At 58.9% G+C, this 20,692-nt stretch overlaps 2 protein-coding genes and 1 long non-coding RNA gene across 6 annotated transcripts; 2 read left to right on the forward strand and 1 right to left on the reverse strand.

The window, feature by feature from the left end:
- The first annotated feature begins 140 nt into the window (after positions 1-140).
- On the forward strand, positions 141-11,965 carry Map3k6 (mitogen-activated protein kinase kinase kinase 6). Of its 4 annotated transcripts, none has more exons than XM_033767530.1 (29): positions 141-1,435; positions 2,879-3,018; positions 3,107-3,130; positions 3,404-3,594; positions 3,683-3,863; positions 4,155-4,261; positions 4,660-4,830; positions 4,934-5,046; positions 5,411-5,570; positions 5,776-5,938; positions 6,011-6,112; positions 6,201-6,250; positions 6,344-6,439; positions 6,576-6,663; positions 6,743-6,876; positions 7,129-7,256; positions 7,447-7,583; positions 7,916-8,021; positions 8,739-8,896; positions 9,002-9,194; positions 9,295-9,433; positions 9,719-9,878; positions 10,008-10,184; positions 10,437-10,542; positions 10,786-10,942; positions 11,019-11,131; positions 11,221-11,294; positions 11,552-11,628; positions 11,834-11,965. In XM_033767530.1, exons 1-29 carry the CDS (start codon positions 1,093-1,095, stop codon positions 11,922-11,924), a joined length of 3,879 nt encoding a protein of 1,292 aa, XP_033623421.1. In that variant the 5' UTR covers positions 141-1,092; the 3' UTR covers positions 11,925-11,965. The 4 variants fall into 4 exon arrangements, with proteins under 4 accessions (XP_033623421.1, XP_010631058.1, XP_033623422.1 ...); XM_010632756.2 differs by having other exon boundaries at positions 3,695-3,863; XM_033767531.1 differs by lacking the exon at positions 3,107-3,130.
- A 304-nt stretch (positions 11,966-12,269) lies between these two features.
- On the reverse strand, positions 12,270-20,655 carry Sytl1 (synaptotagmin like 1). The gene is made up of 15 exons (XM_010632741.3): positions 20,299-20,655; positions 18,176-18,404; positions 17,111-17,259; positions 16,851-16,923; positions 16,720-16,768; positions 16,190-16,259; positions 15,810-15,949; positions 15,565-15,678; positions 15,287-15,453; positions 14,756-14,852; positions 14,381-14,539; positions 14,090-14,168; positions 13,898-13,997; positions 12,676-12,881; positions 12,270-12,468 (listed from the first exon to the last, which is right to left on the reverse strand). The coding sequence occupies exons 2-15, from the start codon at positions 18,364-18,366 to the stop codon at positions 12,329-12,331; spliced, it is 1,734 nt and encodes a 577-aa protein (XP_010631043.1). The 5' UTR covers positions 18,367-18,404; positions 20,299-20,655; the 3' UTR covers positions 12,270-12,328.
- LOC117287331 lies at positions 16,164-18,163 on the forward strand. Its single transcript, XR_004518569.1, has 4 exons — positions 16,164-16,240; positions 16,873-16,933; positions 17,119-17,399; positions 17,511-18,163. It is a non-coding gene; the product is annotated as an uncharacterized LOC117287331 (long non-coding RNA).
- Positions 20,656-20,692: the final 37 nt, after the last annotated feature.

A 20,692-nucleotide genomic window follows, 5' to 3' on the forward strand; every position in this document is an offset into this window, starting at 1 on the left:
GCAAGGTTCACTGAGGTTTGTTTGGTTTTGTTGTTGTTGTTTGTTTGTTTTTTGAGACAGGGTCTCACTGTGTAGTTGAGACTGACCTGGAACTCACTGTGTAGCCCAGGCTGGTCGCGAACTCACAGTGATTCTCCTGCCTCAGCCTCCCGAGTGCTAGGATTACAGGCGTGAGCTACCATGCCCAGTTCCATTGAGGTTTATACCACTTGATACCTCAGTCACTAATTCACACTGGAAGTTTTGGGGGATTTGAAGTCGAGATGTGGTTGTAGCCCAAAGGGCTGAGGTTTCTGAGATTCTCTTTCACAGGGTGAGTAGAGAAGAGTTACAGTGCTTCTCAGGCCCCAATGTCATGTTCTGGGGAAAAGTCAAAGGTCAGCGGGGCTCCACAGCAGACAGAATTCTGGGGCAAGCAGGCTCCGGGCAAGAGCTCTGAGGCCAGGTCCCATTCTGGGACTGAAGGGTTCTGGACGCCCACTGTTTACCACTGCATCTGTACACCTGATGCTCTGAGATCCACTCACTCGACAGAGCTTGTAGGGCAGGGCCTGCAGATCTCACTTTTCCTCCTGAGCCCTCATCTTTGGAGCCCCTGCGGTGAGCAGTCCACAGTGGTTGGCTGAACAGGGGCACAGGCTGTTCCGGAAGCGGCCAGTGTCAGAGGTTCTGGCGGGAGAGGAGGGAGGGGCGAGGCCGAGTCCCCAGCCGCGGGGGAGCGGCGCTGCCTCAGGGCCGAGGGTGGAGCTTTCCCGATCGGGAAAGGGCTGGGCCTGGCCTACAAGTGAGGGCAGGACTAAGTGTCGGCCGGCAGGCGCTTCCCAGAGAAGTCCGGGTGGCGACACTGCCAGCCCAATTCCGGGGATCTCTCACTGACTCTGAACAGAAGATCGCCCGGTACCCGATTGTCAAGTCTGAGCTGATTTGCCCTGGACTTCGGATTTCCGAAACAGGGCATCCGGCAAACCTTCGGACACCCAGATCCCCTAGGAGATTCTCGGAGCCAGACCGGATTCCGGGACCCGAGATCCCTGTATTCACTGCGCCAGGCTCCAGATCTGCCCCAGGTTCCTGGCTCCTGAGCGCCCCCGCATGGCGGGGCTGTGCCCCGGGTCCGGGACCTTGGAGCGCGCTGGCAGCTGCTGGCAGGACCCGCTGGCCGAGGCGCTGAGCAGGGGACTGCCGATCAATGCGCCCCAGGGCCGGGGCTGCGCGCGGAGCCGGCCGCTCAGCGTGGTTTACGTGCTGACCCGGGATCCCCGGCCCGATGTGGAGCCTGGGGCGGGAAACGAGGCAGAACCACTGCCCCTGCGCTGCCTGCGCGAGGCCTGTGCGCAGCTCTCCGGGCAGCGGCCGCCACCACAGCTGCGTAGCCTGCCCTTTGGGACCCTGGCGCTGGGTGACACCACCGCGCTGGATTCCTTCTACAACGCGGGTGAGTGCGGGGGCGGGGCGCGGGTGCCGAGCTGGGTGCCGGTCTAGGGGCGTAAAGTGAGTTCCAGCTGAGGGACCGGAGGCTGGAAGGCAGTGGAATTTAGGAGAATCCGGAGGCTGGCTGCGCTCGCGGGGCTGGGCTCGGGATTGGATTTGGAGATTCATCTGGCTACGGAGCCCAGGGTTGGAGCTTAAGCACCCTTCAGTAGAGGCCATGACTTCGGAGCGGGATGGGATGGGGCAGGACTGTGGTTCTACTGTGATTCTCAGGGGCCGCTGGAGAACTCAGCCTTCGGTTGATCTCACGCAGAGATTTATTATTTCTGGTACTGGGGATTGAACCCAGGGCCTTCTCCAGAGCCGCATTCCTACCCCTTTTTAAAATTCTGAGACAGGGCCTCGCGAAATTGCCCAGGTCAGATTAAAATTTGTAGTCCTCCTCCCTCAGTTTCCCAGAGTGTTGGGATTACAAGTGTGCACTACGGCGCCCTACCAATCGCGGAGCTTTCTTTTTTATTTGATACCGGGGATCGAACTCGAGTCTTTGCACTTGCAAGGCAGGCTGCAGAACCACTAAAGTCCCGGCCCTCTGCGAAGCTTTTGAAGGCGAGTCCTGAAGGGTTGCATGGACTAGGGAATGTGGGGCCTGTTCCTGACGGGCTGACTTCAGAGGTCCTAGTATTACTACTTCCAACGATGGGGCCCTAGAGGCTGTAAGGAAAGCAAGGGATCCATCCAGTCTGAATTCTGGGTGAGGCAATTTAGCAGCCGCCAAGCGTGGGCGAGCCGGGGGCGGGGCTAGAAGGCGGTTACCGCGCGGATCACCCCACCCCTCACTCCCGCCAACCCGGAGGCCCGCCCCACTCCATCCTTATTTATTTGGCCCGAGATTCCAGGGCACCGTGCTCCCTGGACATCCATGGAATTACAGCCTAAAAAATGAAGGCTGACCCGACCACGAGGATACAAAGACACATAGAGTCATCAACTCACAAATCACATCCATGTTGACACACACAGCCCTTCGCGGCAGACCTTGTCACACAAAGACGTAGTGGGACACAGTGAGTTACACATACACACATAAAGGCATAGCTTTGTCTACACACAAGAATGGTACTGGCTGCTTTCGAGACTGGGTTGAGGACCCAGGGGAGGGGATTCCTGCCTCCCATGACTCTGGAACAGCGTTTGAGCTGCTGCTGCACACCCTCAACCACCTCTCCAGCACAGAGCTGTCCTTAGCCTGAGGGTCCCAGCCCGGGGAGCCCACTCCTCTGCAATACCACAGATGTCAGTGTTACAAAAGTGCTGCAAACTCTACAAGGCCCACAGGCCCAGAACAGAGTCCCACCGTGAGGCAGGTGGGGCCAGCAGGCGCCCCCAGGCTCCTTCCCCACCAAGTGGGACTGCAGGGCTCAGGGCCTGACTTCTGTGCCCACAGACGTGGTAGTGCTGGAGGTGAGCGGCTCCCTGGCACAGCCCTCCTTGTTCTACCACCTCGCCGTACGTGAGAGCTTCAGCATGACCAACAACGTGCTCCTCTGCGCCCAGGCCGACCTCCCTGACCTGCAGGCCTTGCGTGTAGGTGGTGGGTGGCTTGTGGGGACAGGTGCAGGGCTGGGGTGAGGCCCACCCAGAATGCTAGTGTCTGACTGTCTGCCTCCTACAGGAGGATATTTTCCAGAAGAACTCGGTGAGCAGAACCCACCCTCACTCTAATGTGCTCTTTGACCTCAGCTGTAGCCTCTGACCTCCACTAATCTTCCTGGCCTCCTCAGTTACCTCTGACCTCTGAAGGCCCCTTGACGCCCATGACATCCTCTATTCCCTATAGCCTCCTTTGTGAAATGTGGTCCTTTCCTACTTTTCTAATCCTCACTGGTACTAACCTCAGACCCCCTCCCTGCTCCTCTCTAACTCTGTGCCGACCTCTGACCTTCACTAATTCCGGCCTCTTTCCCACCAGGATTGCGCTGGCAGCTATACACTGATCCCCTATGTGGTGACGGCCACTGGTCGGGTGCTGTGTGGTGATGTAGGCCTCCTGAGGGGCCTGGCTGATGGGCTGGTACAGGCTGGGGTGGGCACGGAAGCCCTGCTCACTCCCCTGGTGGGCCGGCTTGCCTGCCTGCTGGAGGCCACACCCACCGACTCTTGGTAAGGGGGGGGCCTCGCTGGGCGGGTGCACCAGGAGAAGGGTGGGCTGAGGGACAGGACCACCATTCTCTCTCCTTCCCTCTTCCGGCCTGGGCATCAGTGGCTATTTCCGGGAGACCATTCGGCAGGCTATCCGGCAGGCTCGGGAGCGGTTCAGTGGGCAGCAGCTTCGGCAGGAGCTGGCTCGCCTGCAGCGGAGACTGGACAGCGTGGAGCTGCTGAGCCCTGACATCGTCATGAACCTGCTGCTGTCCTACCGCGATGTGCAGGTCCGTGGTCTCCAGGGAGGCCGACAGGTGGCGGGCATTTGTTATCAGGCAAACCCACGTCCAGCTTCCATCTGCATCACTCGCTCACTGGTCCTTTGGAGCAGATTATCTAACTTCTCTGAGCCTCAGTTTTCAAATGTGTCACAGAGGATGATGATGTCACTGCCGCCAGGGGAGTTGTAGGTGGGGAACCCCCCCAGTGTGGGCACAGGTGGCTGCGAGAGCCTGAGGGAAGTGTGCAGAGGATGGCACAGGGGATGACCGCACTGGGCTGGCTGTCCCCTCACGCAGGACTACTCGGCCATCATCGAGCTGGTGGAGACACTGCAGGCCTTGCCCACATGTGACGTGGCCGAGCAGCACAATGTCTGCTTCCACTACACATTCGCTCTCAACCGGTGAGTGCTGGAGCCAGACTTGGGTCCGAGCCACATGAGGTCTCTGTGGTCCGGGTCTGTGCTCTGTGAGACCATGGCTGTCTGTGTCCTCTGCTCTTCTGGGAATTTGCTGAGCAGAGTACTGATGTCAAAGGTTGCTCTCCGGTGGGGACGGGGGAGGTGATATGGCCTTGGCGTGGTCACAACTGTCCAAGGTCACAGTTCCTTAGAGTCACTGCAGCTAGGAACCACTTCTGTCTGGGGGGCACCACCCTTAAAGATGTGCTGACCAGGTTGTGTCCTTTTGGGGTCACTGCCAGACTCCTGGAGGGGATCCTGCTATTTAGGGCCTAGGGGTCTCAGGACAGGGAGGGTCAGGGCCATCGGGCAAGGCCTCACCCCAGTTTCCCCTGCCACAGGAGGAACAGGCCTGGGGACCGGGAGAAAGCACTAGCTGTGCTGCTGCCACTGGTACAGCTTGAGGGCTCCGTGGCACCTGACCTGTACTGCATGTGTGGCCGTGTCTACAAGGACATGTTCTTCAGCTCTGGCTTCCAGGATACAGGGCACCTGGAGCGGGCCTATCATTGGTAAGGGTACACGGGAGGGGTCAGAAGGCTGAGCTGCTAGGATGAGGATGGGGCTGTGGGCATCCGTCCAGCCCTGTGGCTCCTCACCCCTGACCCTCCGCAGGTACCGCAAGGCCTTCGACGTGGAGCCCAGCCTGCACTCGGGCATCAATGCAGCTGTGCTCCTCATGGCGGCTGGGCAGCAGTTTGAGGACTCTGAGGAACTCCAGCTCATAGGTGAGCCCAATCCTGGCCCACTGTCCCCTCCTCAGGGCCCAGAGGGCCCTGGGCAGAGGTTTGGGAGATAGAACCGTGGCCAGGAGCCAAGGCTGAATTCACCCCTTATGGACTGTTCAGTGCACGCTCACACTGGGGTTCTCACCACCATTCCTAAGCTCACACTTGTATCTACTACACACTGAATTCCATATCTGCTTGTCCCAAACCCTCTCCTGTGTGTGGGCTTCTACTCCCACCCGAGATCTTGCCACATCTACCTTTTCATCCATACCTAAGTTCACGAGTGAGTGGTGTGGCCCATGTTTGGGTGTTACCCATGGCGGTCCCTACCCTCACTGGAACCAATGCCCCTCTCCCCCAGGCATGAAGCTGGGCTGCCTGCTGGCCCGCAAAGGCTGTGTGGAGAAGATGCAGTATTACTGGGATGTAGGTTTCTACCTGGGAGCCCAGATCCTTGCCAATGACCCTATCCAGGTGGTGCTGGCTGCAGAGCAGCTGTACAAGCTCAATGCCCCCATATGGTAGGTGGCGCCGTCTGCATTCCCAGCCTGGTCTTGGGCTAGGGGCTCCTGCACCTTCGTCCGTTAGCACTTTAGCCTGAGCCCCAGACCACGCCCTGGCCACTTAGGCCAGTGCCCATGTTCTGGCTATAGCCAAGCTAGTTTGCTCCTACTGACAATGGCAGATGGTGCCTGAGCTGAGGTGAGGACACGACTGTGCCCCCAGGTACCTGGTGTCAGTGATGGAAACTTTCCTGCTCTACCAGCACTTCAGGCCCGCGCCAGAGCCCTCCGGAGGACCCCTCCTTCGAGCTCACTTCTGGCTGCACTTCTTGCTGCAGTCCTGCCAGCCGCTTAAGACAGCCTGTCCCCAGGAGAACCAGTGCTTGGTGAGGCCTGTGGGAGGGGCCTGAGAGAGGGGTGAGCCCTTCTGACCCCCTTCCCTCCTGTTGCCTGGATAGGTGCTGGTCCTGGAGATGAACAAAGTGCTGCTGCCCGCAAGGCTTGAGGTTCAGGGTACAAACCCAGTGAGCGCCGTGACCTTAAGCCTGCAGGAGACCCAGGTAAACGAGAGGCTAAGCCCCTGGCTCGCGGCACCTCTCCCTTTGAGGCTTTCTCCCATCCCTCCCCAAACCCTTTTTCTTCTCACAGGAGGAGCCCTCCAGCTGGACCTTCCCCGTGGCCTCCATCTGCGGAGTCAGGTGAGAGGTAGGACCCGGCGGGTGCCGCCCCGGGCTGCCCTGCCCTCCCCTGCCCTGCCCTCACCCTGTCGCCCCGGCCGCTTCTTTCCCCAGCACCTCCAAGCTGGACGAGCGCTGCTGTTTCCTCTACGCGCTTTCTCCGGCCCAGGACGTGCAGCTATGCTTCCCCAGCGTGGGGCACTGCCAGTGGTGCGCTCAGCCTTTCGGCCCGGTACTCGGGGAGCCGGGGAAAGGAAGGGACCCATCTTGCTGGGCTCCGGGTGGGGAGAGGACCGTTCGCGCCCAAGGCGCCCCTCCCACCGGCCTCACCTCCGACCCGCCCCAGGTTCTGCGGCCTCATCCAGGCCTCGGTGAAGAATCCAGAGTCCACGGCGCCCGCGGAGGAAGCGGGGGGCGTGGGGGAGGTGCTGGAGGTGAGGATATGGAACCGAGGGCTCCAGGGGGGGAACAGGGCCGAGGGCTCTGTTGAACCCGGGTCCTCGCGCTCCGCAGTTTGATTACGAATACACTGAGAATGGCGAGCGGCTGGTGCTGGGCAAGGGCACGTATGGGGGGGTGTATGCAGGCCGCGATCGGCACACCAGGGTGCGCATCGCCATCAAGGAGATCCCGGAGAGGGACAGCAGGTGCGGTGTGGGGCCTGGTAAGGGAGGCGAAGGCCGGTGAGGATCAGGAGTTGAGAGGCTCCTGGGGGCTGTGAACTGGAGCCCACAGCAGGGCGGGGCTAAGCTCTGGGGAGGCCTCTGGGCAGGGCCTATGGGAAGCAAATGTGGGAGAAGGGCTTGAGGGGACAGGTCCTGGGCCAAGGCCTGAACGCGGGGGATGGGGTAGGCATCCCCGCTCACATCCATCCCAGTCCTCTCCCCTACCTCCCCCAGATTCTCTCAGCCCCTGCACGAAGAGATTGCGCTTCACAAACGCCTGCGCCACAAGAATATCGTGCGCTATCTGGGCTCAGCTAGCCAGGGCGGCTACCTCAAGATCTTCATGGAGGAAGTGCCTGGAGGTAGTTGCTCTGCGTGGGAGGGGAGTGAAACCGGAGTGTGGGGCACAGGAATGGAGTCGGGAAGGGTGGAGAACCCTAGGGGGGAATGAACCCTAGCGTGCGTGGGTGGCTGTGCCCAAATAGCATGGGGTATCTGGGCCTTGAGCAAAGACGTGGGTGCCAACTGTGAACTTGGACTATAACTGCCCAGGCAGCCTGTCTTCCTTGCTGCGGTCAGTGTGGGGACCCCTGAAGGACAACGAGAGTACTATCAGTTTCTACACCCGCCAGATCCTGCAGGGGCTCAGCTACCTGCATGACAACCGTATTGTGCACCGGGACATCAAGGTGGGCCCTGTGGCTGGCTCACCTGGCCTGTGGGCCAGGGTGGGTGGGGGTGTGTGTGACAGAGACTGGCAGTTTAGATTCAGTGGGAAGACCCTTTGCAAAAAGTGAGGAAATCATCTGGGAATTTCTTTAAAGGAGAGAGGTTCAGATCTGAAACGAAACCAGGCACACCAGCTCCCAGAGGGCCTTATATGTGGGGTGGCAGGAGGAGCATGTCGATATAGGGTGAGCCAGGCTGGGATCCCCAGGAAATAGGATCCTAGGATGAGTGTCCAGTTCTGTGTCAGAGACCTAGCCCAGTGTCTACTAAGCACAATGTCCATGCCATTCAGGGGGACAATGTACTGATCAACACCTTCAGTGGGCTACTCAAGATTTCTGACTTTGGCACCTCCAAGCGACTAGCGGGCATCACACCCTGCACTGAGACGTTTACAGGTACCAGGGAGTGCTGAATGGGGAGCAGAACTCTTAGAGGCTTCTAGGGAACTGGGTTTTTCCTGGGCATGGAGTTAGAGTTCTAATAGGGGAATGAAACCTAGGGCAGGTAATTGGCCGTGGGTGGGGTGATAGAATCTAGAACTGGGGCTCAGATAACTGAAAAAGTTGAGTTCAGTATAATAAAATGAGCTCTACACATCAGTTGATGCAGGTTGAGGTGGGTGTTGGGGACAAAATGGATGGCAGAATTCAGGGGGGGTACCTGGGTGTGATAGTGAACACCTTCAATCTCAGCATTCAGGAGGCTGAGGCAGGAGGATCACCCATAGTTCGAGACCAGCCTGTGCTACATAGTGAGTTCAAGGCCAGCCTGAAATACATAGTGAGACCCTGCCTCACAAAAGTCCAACAATACTAATAATAATAATAATAATGATAATTCAGGGGGGTGGTTCAGTCCAGGATACATGATGGAACACTTCTGTGGTAATGGAGCACATGACTATGAACACTAGCATGAATGATGGAGGCCTTGGCAGGCAATGGAACATATGGTTGGTGATGAAACTCAGAACAGATGTTTGATGGCAAGGTAGGTGTTAGGAGCTGTTTGGGATAACAGGTTCAACACAGGTACAGGCAGCCAGAGGGTGATGGACCGCCCCCCTCGTGACACAGCTGAGGTGGACATTATTGCTCTTGCTTCCATTCTAGGGACCCTGCAGTATATGGCCCCAGAAATCATTGACCAGGGCCCACGAGGATATGGGAAGGCAGCTGACATCTGGTCCTTGGGCTGCACTGTAATTGAAATGGCCACGGGTCGCCCACCCTTCCATGAGCTAGGAAGCCCACAGGCCGCCATGTTTCAGGTGAAACACCCCTGGGGCCTGGCCCGTAGAGCTCGGGTGGGGCTTGACTGGACCTTGAACATCTCTAATCTTAGCTCTTGTTTGTCTTCCCTGGCCCCCTGCCAGGTGGGCATGTATAAGGTGCATCCGCCAGTGCCCCACTCTCTGTCAGCTGAGGCCCAAGCCTTCCTCCTCCGAACTTTTGAGCCAGACCCCCGCCTCCGAGCCAATGCCCAAGCCTTGCTGGAGGACGCCTTCCTGCAGCCTGGGAAGAGAAGCCGCAGCCCCAGCTCTCCTCGTCAAGCTCCTCAGTCCTCAGGTGCATGTGGGGAATAGCGGGAGAGAGGAAGAGGGAGAGAGGAGGCTGGAGAGCTGAGGAGCTGTGTGGGGGCCCTGACAGCTTCTTCCGCCCCCATCAGATGCCCCTTCAGCTGGTCCCACTCACCCAGCTGACACGACCACCCAGTCTCAGACATTCCCTCGGCCTCAGGCACCCTCTCAGCACCCACCCAGCCCTCCAAAGCGCTGCCTCAGTTATGGGGACACCAGCCTCCTCCGGTGAGAGCCTGGGGTCCCTTCATCTGGTTTTCCCTTTGTACCCCAGCCCCCACCCCAAAGCCCTTCTTGAGGACCTGGTCACACTGACCACTTGCAAGGTATCTGCTACCTACTGCCCTCTCTCAGATGCTTTAACTTGTATTTACTGTGCTCCCTTCCCCAGTGCTGAGTTTAATCCTATCCCCGCGAGGCAAAAATTAAAGTAACAGCTAGGATTTGAACCTTGTGCCAGAGATGGCTGGATGTGGTTGCCTGCCCTCACCAGACGCTTCGCATTGCACCTAGGGTGCCCGAGGAGCCTGGAGTCGAGGAGCCAGCGTCCCCGGAGGAGAGCTCGGGGCTGAGCCTGCTGCACCAGGAGAGCAAGCGCCGGGCCATGCTCGCCGAGGTGCTGCAGCAGGAGCTGCCCACACTGGCGGAGAATCTGTGCCTGGAGCAGGAGCAGGTGAGCGGCCTGTCCGAGCGCCCCCTGGTGGTCGAGCGCAGACAGGACTGCTGATGGCTTCTCCCCATCCACCAGAATCTCTCCTACTCTGGTGGGGATACTAGCTGACGGTCCCTCTCCCCTTCTCAGAGTTCCGGTCTACGAAAGACTCATGTGGAACAGCTGCTGCATTGCCTCGGTGCGCACATCCACACCCCCAACCGCCGGCAGCTGGCCCAGGAACTGCGGGTGCTGCAAGCGCAGCTGCGGGCCCAGGGCCTTGGGCCTACACTTCTGAGTGGACCGCTGTTTGCCTTCCCAGATGCGGTGAGGAAGTTTCCTTTAAGTTAGGGCCGCTCAGTAACAGGTAGTGAGCTACCTGTGATTGGAAATTGGCCAAGACTTGATGCCCTGGAATTCCGTGTGAAGACAGGGTGTCTGCCCCAGTCCCAGCTCTTCCCTGGACCCCGAGCCGGCCCACTGCCCTTTCCTCCAGTGGAGACTCTTAAGGCCTTTTTCCCCCACTCGAGCCCCACCTGGGCTGTCAGCCCCCTTATTGCATCCTCCCTCTCCCTCCAGGTGAAGCAGATCCTCCGCCAGCGCCAGATCCGCCCACACTGGATGTTCGTGCTGGACTCGCTGCTCAGCCGCGCCGTCCGGGCAGCCCTGGCTGTGCTAGACCCAGGTGGGATGAGCGGCACCCAGCAGCTGGCCAGTGAGGGTGCTGCTGGGTGTGGCGAGGGGTGGCAGCGAACACTACCTGTGGCCAGTGCGGGCCAGGCCGGAAGGAGCCGGTGTGAGGAGGCATCTCCAGCACTGGCCCTGTCTGGTCCCTCCCAGAGCCTCCCCAACCTCCCGGGTGACAGTATCTGGGGGTCCCAGACCGGTGTCCTCGCCCTGCCTGAGCTCACCCTACTTGGATTGATAGAGGTGGAGAAGAAGATGGTCTCACCGAGGTCAGAGGAGCTGAGCAAAGTCTGGGAGTCCCAGAAGCAGCAGCGGGAGACCTCACTCCTGGCAGAACCCAAGCAGAGCCCCCTGCCTCTGACAGTGCATCTGGGCCTCTTGCGGGCTGAGACTGACCGGTAAAGCTCAGCACAGTCACCTACAGAACCTGCACAGCCCTCAAGCCACTCATTCCATTCTTCTGTGTTCCAACAGGCTCAGGGAAGTCCTGGCGGAGAAGGAACGGGAGTGCCAGGTCTTGGTGCACCAGGCACTGCGGCGGCTGAATGCGGAGGCCCGGACCTATGCCCTGGCCTCAGAGCCTCTGGGTGAGCCAACCTGGCTGGAGGAGCTGGCATGGGTGTGAGGCGGCCTCCAGCACAGGCACTGCCAGGCTCATCCCTTGACTTCTTGACAGCATGTCTTCCAAAGGACCAGAGCTTGGTGCAGTGGCTACAGGACCTAAGTGTAGATTCAGGCACCATCCAAACGGTGAGGGGGGAGCTGCTGGCTATCTCTGACCCATACCAACCCAAGACTCCATCTCTGTCCATCTTTTAGCTGCTCTTACATTTTCCTCTGCTTGCAGAGGCTCTCGATACTGGAAGAGCCCTTAATGTATCCCTACCCTGGTACAGATGGGAAAACTGAAGCCTTCGCGTTGTGATAGTAGAACAGAACTAGTACCTGGATCTCTGGACACATCTGTGTGTAATTTTCTATTTCTGTGCGTCTTTGTCCATAATCAGCTGCTGAACCACAGCTTCACCCTGCAAGCCCTGCTCAACTGTGCCTCTCGAGATGATCTCCTTTACACCCAAATCAGGTACAACCGGGCCCTCCAGGGATGAACCATGCACACAGCCGGATGCTGGCCAGATCCTGTCCCTGGCTACAGGCCTGCCTGTTTCTCCCTGGAAACTACAGGGCCACCAGTGTCCCCTGGGGAGATGTGGCATTGGGCAGACAGTGGGTCCCAGAGAGGGCTGAGGCTTTCTTCTGGCTGAGCCACATTAAGCCCCTTGCCTCAGGGGAGGGATGGTGTGCCGCATCTGGAGAGCCATTTTGGCACAGCGAGCAGGATCCGTATCAGGAATCCCTGGACCCCAAGAGGCTGAATGAGGGCAGCAGAGGCGGGACAGACCCACAGATGGATGGATAAACTGAGAAGACATGAAGCAGCTTCTGACGCACCTGTCCTGCAGGAGGCTGGGAGGGTGGGGCCGGAGTAGGGCCCAGGCCCCAGTGTGGAGAACCAACTACAGAGGCACCCAAGAGCACTAAATACGACCAAAGACTATTAAACAGTACCCTTGTCTCCGCCCCTTCGGAGGGGCCCGGCCCCTTGAGGTCTTTGCATCTGTGCCTGCGCTTCCTTAATCTGGTCCCTTTCCCTCTCACTCTTGTACCTCCCTATGTCACGTTTTCAGCAGACAGCAGCCCTTGATGACCTCAGAAGAAACTTTATTGACGTTAGCCAAGGGCAGTCTCAGGGTTGGGGGTCCTGAGAGAAGGGCTGCGTAGGGCTAAGCCCTGGGGACCAGGTTGGTTCTGAGAGGTAGAAGGCCGTCCACCCACTCACATGGCCGCTCCAGGAGTGTCTGCCAGAGCTGCTTCTCCTCAGGTGTGGAGTCCATCCAAGGCACCTGCAGCCCGTAGCTGCTGCCTGGATGTGGGTGGGCACAGGCGGAGGGCATGGTCACCCTGGACACATTAGGTCCCAAGAGACACCTGTCTGGTCCCAGATTATGCAGTACCCAGTCACTCCCAGAGCTTGACAGAAAGAGCCCAGGAAAGGGCAGAGAGGTACCCAAGGCCACACACTGAGCCTCTGCCTCCGGCTCAACCCCCTTCAGGGCCCTGCTCTGCTTACCAGTACCCAGGCTGAGGCGTGTGCCTCCCAGCTGGCGGCTGGCCAGGGCCCCATGGTCCCAGAGGGAGAGCTCAGCACAGGCCTGGCGCAGATCAGCAGGTCCAAAGCCATCATAAACCATGGTGTGGTTGAACACCGGGCTGAGGCTGTGTCGTACCACCCTTGTGCGCTGGCGGCCAGCTCGGCTGTCATCAGGCAACACTGAGCTGTGGGAAAGGTGGGCTGGCATCAGGTGACCACCCCCCAGCCCCGAGAGCCAGCAGCCTAACCTTTCTCCCTCACTTAGGTCCATGTCCCCTGGTTCGGGCCTGAGACCTGGCCTCTAGTCTCACTGCCCTGGGACTTCCGCATGGTCTCCTCTGAATCTTCAGCCTTTAAATTTTTAACTCCCATTCCTAGTACTGAGCCTAGAGCGATGTTTCTGAAATGCAATTTTCTGCTAGTCCCTGGTTCAGTGACCTTCACTGATTCCCTGTTGGTTCTACACCCCAATTAGTTTCCAGAGTTTTCAAAGTCTTTCTGCAAAATAAAATATTGTCCAGAAGTACAATAACTGAAAGAAAAACAGTGGAAGCCTGGAATCTGATGAGCCTGCCTCCATTTCACTCTGAGAGGCAGCCCCTGCAAGAACTCCTTTTTTGTGGTACTGGGAATTGAACCTAGAGCCTCTGAACTGAGATACACCCCTACCCCTTTTGATCTACTCGTGTATTTTTGAGACAGTATCTTGCTAAGTTCCCCGGGCAGGAATCACACTTGTGATCTTCCTGCTCCAGCCTCCAAAGTACTGGGATTACAGGTGTGACCTTCACACCCAGCTCTGGAGGCACCAGAGCTCTAAAGGTCCCTCCATGCTTACACTGAAAACCACCGGGGCTGGAGGTGTAGCTCAGGGACAGAACATTGGCCTCGGTAAACATCAGGACCTGGGTTTGATTCCCAGCATCACAGGAAAAAAACAACTCCCTCTCTGAACTGCAAGTTCGGGTCCAGCCCCCTGAACCTGGCCTTCCAGCTTCTCCATGGAGGGACCCTGTGCTCTCAGTCTCAGCTCTCCAGTAAGTTCCGCAGTCACCGCCAGTCTCCCTGAAATGCAACCCCTCAGAGGTGTCCTCCACTTTTCTTGCGCGAGGCTGGGCTGGTGACAGCAAAGGGTAGAGGATGCTCCAGGGCGAGCGGGGCAGGCAAAGGAAGGGAAAGCAGGCAGTGCTGGCGCTCTCACCATTGCACAAAAGTGTCCAGGGATCCTGAGCGCAGGGGCACGAGGTTCTGAGCTTCCTTCACCCAGAAGTGCAGCTCCCCACTTACAGGCTGTCCCCCACCTGCAGAGAGTCGGCTTAGGTCTGCCCTGGGCCCAGTCCACCTGCTGTCACCTAGTCCCATCCAGCTTGGCTTCTCACAGTGGGTCACTCACCCTCTGAGCCAGCAGGGATGTACTTGAGGGACAGAGAGAGGAAACCTCGGCTGGGCAGCTCCTCAGGAGAGGGTGGAGTCTGCGAGAGCCAGGGGAGGGCTGGTCAGGGGGCAGGGACCCCAAGGCCTCCAGACACAATGAAGTATGGTCACCCCCCTGCCCCTGGGCCAGCCTTGCTCTAAGGATGAAAAGCAGAGGAAGCTCTGCCCGAAGCCAGGCCTGGCTGGGAGAGAGGGCTTGAGGGTAGAGGGAGCTCTATGGGGAAACCCCGTGCAGGCCTCACTGCCCTACCCGGGGCTGCAGGGGGAGCCAGGTGGGCCCGGAGTCCCAGTTCCACGTGTCCAGGGGCACTTCAACTTCTCCCAGAAAGATGTTTCGGCCCAGGCTTTCTCGGTGCCACACAGATAAGCTCAGCACTCGGCCTGAGAGCTCATCCTGAGGGACAGAGTACTGGGGACAGGAGGTGGCTTTAGTGCAGCACCGCTGGTGGTCCTGCCAGGCACCAGCAAGATGCATGCAGGGGAGCCCCAGGGACTGCTGTAGACCGCATCATCAGGGCCTCCTCCGAATGGAAGGCTGGAGCAGCAGCCCAGGTGGAAACTGGCAACCCCAGCCATTTCACCCCTCAGGAAGAGAAGCCCGGTTCATTAACGTCTGCAGCCTCACCCGGAGAATCTCGTTGAAGATTGGATTCAGATTCCGTTTCTTCACAGCTGTCTTACGCTTACTCTGCTTATCCGGGTGGAGGTAGCTTTTAACGTAGCTAAGGCAAGGAAAAGGGAGGGCCCGAGGTAAGAACAGGGACCCTTCTCCCCCGCCTGGGGACCTCCCCAGCCACCACCAACAACACTGTCCTACATGCAAGGCCTCCTGCTAATTTACAGAAATTACCTCCTGAATCCCCATGTCGTTACCCCTTCCCTTTTGGGGGGCAGGGTCTCAATAAGTACTTAGGGCTGGACTTGAACTCATTAAGTATCCCAGGCTGGCTTTGAACTAACTGGTGGAGATCCTCCTGTCTCAGCCTCCTGAGCCCGGGGATTACAGGCGTGTGCCACCACGCCAGGCGACGTTCTCAGTTTGAAGATAAGGAAACAGGCCAAGAAAAGTTGAAGTTGAGCTGGGCTGTGAGAATGACTCCGTACCCCCAGCCTCTCCCTAGTGGGGACCCCCTACCTCCCCGCACACTGCACTCACGGGTCTGAGCGGCGTCGCCGGGCGGCGGCCAGGCCCTGGCACTGGATCACGTGCACACGGAGCTCTCGGGGCCCGGGATCGTAGTGCAACGCGAAGTTCAAGGAGCCGCACACCTGCATGGTGCCCGCCTCCACCTCCCCAGACAGGCTCATCAGGCTGCCGCTAAGCTGCAGGCGGGGGTGGAGAGGTCAGGGCCCGGGGGTGGGGGGCTCACCCTGGGGCGCGGAGGGGCAGGGCGGGAGAGATAGAAGGGGGAGGCGGCCCCCAGGTCTCCTCACCGTGGAGGAGCTGAGGCTGGACACCGAGGAGCTGCTGCTGAGCACGCGGTCAAGGGAGCAGCCGGGCCCCGGCGCTTCCTCCCCGTTCTCCAGGGTCTTGGACGCCATTTGGACCTGAAGGGCGGGAAAGTGACCGGGCGCCCGCTAGTTCGGGAGATCTCCCTGGTTCTCAGCCCGGGGCCGGGGCGCTCCCGCCCAGAATCCGTTCCGGGACTTGCGAGGAGCGGAGGGCCGCTCCCGCCTACCTGGGCCTTCGGGGGCCGTGGTTCTTTCCTCGCCTCCGGCTCGGGCTCCGGCTCGGGCTCCGGCTCAGGCTCCGGCTCGGGCTCGGAAACCGGTACAGGTTCGGGCACCGCGTCCACCTGCTCGCCCCCTGGGCCAGGGGCTGGGGCAGGGTACAAGCTGCTGAGCGGGCTCCTCTCCTGCCCGCCCCTGAGCAAATTTGGGGGACTGATTCACAGCCCTGATGACCTGCAGACTGAGACCCCAGTGCTGCCCTGGGGTCACCAGGCGGCCACACAGTCACCGACGCGGGAGGAGGAAAGCGGACGTGGTGACTGGGATCACTGAGGGCTTCCTTGGGTCCCCACAACTTCTCTGGCTCCTAACACAAACTCCCACTCACCTTCCTGGATCTGGGGCTCCTCATGATCTGAGACCTTTAGAGGGGCATATGGTGAGGGGAATTCATGTCCCTAAAGAAATCAAGGGGTAGAGGTCACAGTGGGGGCCAAAGGTCATAGTGGGGTCAGGGGCCAGAGACGCCAGCCTGGCTGGGTTCCAGCCCAGCGCTCAGACAGAGCAGGTCTGGCAGCAAGTGGCAGGACCAGTCTGGCCTGTACCTCACACCCTCACATCCCCCAGGCCGGCCCCTGGTGGGCCTGCCCGGCGCCTGGGCTCCCGGGTGGAGCGGTCCTATCTTCAGTTCTGGCCTCACCCTCTCAGTCCCACCCATCGCCGCTGGCTGCTGCTTTCAGAGGCGAGTACTCAACCAGCACCTGACCAGATGGGTGCTGAAGCCCAGGTCTCCAGATTCCGGTGGAGGCGCTGCTTTCCCACCCTGGGTGCATTAAGAACAGATGCTACACTTAGTGATAGCCAAAAGGCCGAGAAGCCATGTGCTGCCAATTATCAGCCCACTCAGTCGATACTCACAAGAGTCTGGCCATGCCTCTCTTGAGGGGCCTCCGCCTCTGTGGGGAGCCTAGGACAAGGCACAGCTGGTTTTCAGAGGAAGGGATTGGGTAAGGGCAGTCACCTCCCCTCTCCCTGTGACGCCTCCTCACCTGGGCCCTGTCTCCTCTTCAGTCTTTTTCTCAGCAGCCTCAGCCTCCCGGTCGCTGCCCAGAGCCTGGTCTCCTGGGCCCAGGTAAGAAGTTCTGTGAGTGCCCATCTCAGGAAGGCTAACTGTGACCCACAGGAGAGGCCCCTGGTGATGACGCTAACCCCACCCGAAGCCATAGTATGGGGGCAGCCAGGACTGCAGCCCAGGGGCCCTCTCCCTAGGCACCCCACCCAGCCATTACCCTGTCAGGTCTCCTCTCACCCCTGTAGCTCTTCTTCCTGCGGATAGAGGCTCGGACAAGGTCAGAACCGAAGTGGCTGTGCTGGTGCCGTTGGGCGCGTGCTTCCTGGAACCAGTCTCCTGTCAGGATCTTCAGCTGCCCGGGATCCGCCAGTGAGGCCCGGAGCTTGCTGGAGGATAGGGGAGGGCAATGGCCATCTCTCCTCACCTAACCAATATACCTGCCACCCACCGGGTCCGGCTCTCAATAGCAAATCAGATGTGACCCCTGCTGTGGGGAAACCAAATCCAGAATAGTGAAGTATGCTATGTAAGTGCAGTGATGAATCTAAGAAGGGCCAGCTCTGCGGGAGTACAGGAGGTCTTCCCAGAGGAGGTGACACTTACATTTTCTTTGTCTTTTTCTTTTTGCATGCTGGAGATTGAGCCCAGACTCTTGTGCATACTAAGCAAGTGCTGTACCACTAAACTATATCTTCGGCCTTGAATCGCTCTTAAAGGACAAACTGGAGTGCTCCAGAAAGAAAAGGATAATTATCCATTAAATGATTACTGTGGGCCATACTTACATAATTTCTCTTAATTCTGAGATAGTAGACCTTGCAGCTCCATTTTATAGATGAGAATAGTGCTTGGGGCCATGCAAGGTGCCAAAAGGTACCTAACTAGAAGTGTCTGTCTGTCCTCCAGCTGTTTGTCATCATGCCCCTCTACTGCTGTGTTCTTCCAGGAAGAAGACACAAACAGCCTTACCTTTGAAGTGAGGGTGTGTTCAGGGGTGCAGAGCACCCACGTGGCTGTAGGGGCTATTGTTTGTTGTCAGGTTGGGGCTGAGGGGCAGGACGGAGTGGGGGAGGCCCTTGGTGCTGCCCACAGTGGTGAAGGGAGAGGCAGGCCGAAGTGCTGCCTAAGAGGGAGGCTGTGGAGGGAGGGAGCTGGTACAGCCACCCAGGAGAAGGGATGAGCGCTGAGCTGGCCCAGGGCAGAGGGGACCAGAGGACTCTGAAAGGCAGGTGTTGGTAGCCTGCACAAACCTTCCGAGGGCCCAAGACCCCTTCCTCCTGGCCAGCAGCCACCCTGCCTCACCTGACCCGCCCCTCATCCAGCTGGCGCAGGCGGGCATCTCGTCTGAGGACATCGGCAATGGCCTCCTGCTCCTCCTCTGTCAGGAAGCTGAGGTCCAACAGTCCCTCAGCATCAGGCTCTGGGCCATGCGCCATGGGGCGGGAGGACGGGGCCCAAAGCCTCTCCTGAGATGGGTGGTTCCTTTGGGGCATCAGCTGGAGCCGTGCCCCAGCTGGGCATACGTGGCTTCCTGGGTGCAAACCAGTGGTCAGGTTAGTCCCCTCTCAAACACAGCACATCTGCCCTTCTCTCCCCAACTGTGTACACTGGAAGGCCGAGGTCAAGGTCACAGCCCACATGCACACTCAGGGACACATTCACAGCGTATGGAGACACGCACACACCCTGCAGCAGGGACATAGGAAGAACCACAGAGAAGGCACACCCAGACACATGTGCACTCATGGACCGGGGTAGGCGAGCGTGAATGCCCGGTCACAGGTGCACACTGACAATCTGTGAAGACAGGCACAAGTGCACCCATCCCCCAAGGAGACCTGTGCAGACCTGGGCACAGACCGCCCCAGAGCTGTGCACACACATCCTTAAACTGCACAGAGCTGGTACACACAAAGGAAGAGAGGGACCCGCCCAAGGGGTTCATCTGCATGAGAAGTGTGGGGACAAGAGCATGTCTCTGGCTAAACCCAAATCCCACTTTTGCCTACACATATTGCCAGTCTAACTGGTTTCTTTGAGGTCCTTGAAGCTGGGACAGATCATCCCCCTCAAAGCCAGGGCTTTGCACACAGCAGGTAACTGGTATTTGGTTGATTAAAGGCAAAAATATACTTGCACACACCCACATGCACACACAAACACATACATTTGCTCATCCCCCTGCCCAGGGAGCCTCCCCACCCGGGTCTGCTCCCCTAGTCTTCACCACCATCCTGCCCCGGCCCATTTGGCCTTCCTGTGTGAGGCAACCTCCTCCTCGGCCCATACCCCTAACTTCCTCCCCTCAAGTAACTGCAGCACCCACTCCCACTGAGGCTGCCAACCTGGGGATGCACCCACCACCAGCCCTGCCTTTCTGCCCGGACCCTGGGTCCCCCTGCTGTGGCTGCCTGGCTCCCTCACCCCCTACATCAAGCCCTCCTAACAACTGCAGACGGTAAAGCAGCTCACGCCCAGGCACCACCATGACTTGGAAGGAAAACACCTGAAAGCATGTGAATGTGGCAGAGGGCACTGCACTAGATTGTGGTTTCAGCCTGAGCTCACTGGGCAGTCTGTCCTCCCCTCCCACCCCTTCTATGCCAGGGATCCAAGGAGGGAGAGATGGGAAGAGGACAGCTCAGTGGCAGGTCCTGGCTTGTGCCTGCTGCCTCCAGTGCCCTGTCCCCTCCTAGATGAGTCACAGCTGAGCAAGCCTGTCGCCCTGCTGCCTGCCCTGAGGAGCCTGGGGTTTCTGCAAGTCTGTGTCTACGGAACCCTTTGTGCTTCTAGATGACAACTTTCTCAACTGCTGTGTCCCCAGGGTGCTGGCTGTCACACAAACAGTGTTGGGCTCTTCTGGGACATTTCTGTCGTACACCTTGTGTCCCATGTGCGGCGCCTGGTATGACTGGCAGGTCTGCATGCAGAGCGATTCAGGAGCCCATGTAGTGTTTGTGTGTCTCTGTGTGGTGTTGCTGTGTGTCGCTCTCTGGTTGATTAGACTGTCCTGGTGTTCAGTGGCTCTGGGTGACTGTGCCAGGCGGGTGTGTACACTGTGCACATTTCCTTTTCTGCTGTCTGCAACACTAAGCTGTGTTGTGATGTGTGACGGGCTTTCTGAGGGCCACTACCAGTGTGTGTGTGCGTGCGCTATGGTGGGGAGACACTTGGCAGAACTGAGCCTGCCCTTGTCCTGAGATCTGCTTAGGCTGGGCCACTGGCATTCAAACTCAGTGTCCCCCTTCCTGAAGTCCCGTTCTTCCAGAGGCTGATCAAGCACTTCGTCCTCTGGACTGTTTCAACACTTTGGACAGACCCAATGGTACCAGAGGGTCTGACTATTTGCCCCACCAGTCCAGTCCCAGACATGTTCCTACCTCCCCCACCCCAGGATGCCAGAGGGTACCAGGGATACGTGTTACCTGTAGGGGTCCGGTATAGAAGGCCGCCTTCTTAGATGGCTCTGGCACCCCAGTGGGTGAGTCTTAGGGACCAGGGGAAGAGCTGTGAAGGCCTAAGGCTGAGTGGCCCAGCAGAGCAGCTGCCCCAGCAGCCAGGAGGCGAAGGAGGAGTGGGAGGAGGAGGAAACACCTCAGCAGGGCCTGGTGCAAAACCGGGCCTGGATTGCCGGCTCCTTGGGGTGCACCCTGCAGCTGCTCTCCGGGAAGCCAGGGCCAGCTTGGTGGGTTTGTGGGGCTTAGGGTGTGGCCCCAGCTCCCGCTGTAGCCCCGCCCTGTAGTTCCCGTAATTCCGGCAGGTCCAAAGCCTTGGCAGGTCCAAAGCCTTGGCCGGCCTGTGCAAAAAATGGGTCGCTGC

The sequence above is a fragment of the Fukomys damarensis genome, unplaced genomic scaffold (genome assembly GCF_012274545.1).
Source record: "Fukomys damarensis isolate Sample0158 unplaced genomic scaffold, DMR_v1.0_HiC HiC_scaffold_23, whole genome shotgun sequence".
Classification (NCBI taxonomy): domain Eukaryota; kingdom Metazoa; phylum Chordata; class Mammalia; order Rodentia; family Bathyergidae; genus Fukomys; species Fukomys damarensis.

Bases quoted from the DNA above. Each gene is read 5' to 3' on its own strand.
- Map3k6 (XM_033767530.1), top strand. From the start codon at position 1,093: ATGGCGGGGCTGTGCCCCGGGTCCGGGACCTTGGAGCGCGCTGGCAGC. The intron at 4,262-4,659 runs GTGAGTGCTGGA...CCCCTGCCACAG, and splicing joins TACACATTCGCTCTCAACCG to GAGGAACAGGCCTGGGGACC. The intron at 10,543-10,785 runs GTGGGATGAGCG...TTGGATTGATAG, and splicing joins CCTGGCTGTGCTAGACCCAG to AGGTGGAGAAGAAGATGGTC.
- Sytl1 (XM_010632741.3), bottom strand. From the start codon at position 18,366: ATGCCCCAAAGGAACCACCCATCTCAGGAGAGGCTTTGGGCCCCGTCC. The intron at 15,454-15,564 runs GTGAGGAGACCT...CCCCGCCTGCAG, and splicing joins CCAGCCTCAGCTCCTCCACG to CTTAGCGGCAGCCTGATGAG. The intron at 14,853-15,286 runs GTGAGTGCAGTG...TCCTTGCCTTAG, and splicing joins CGGCGACGCCGCTCAGACCC to CTACGTTAAAAGCTACCTCC.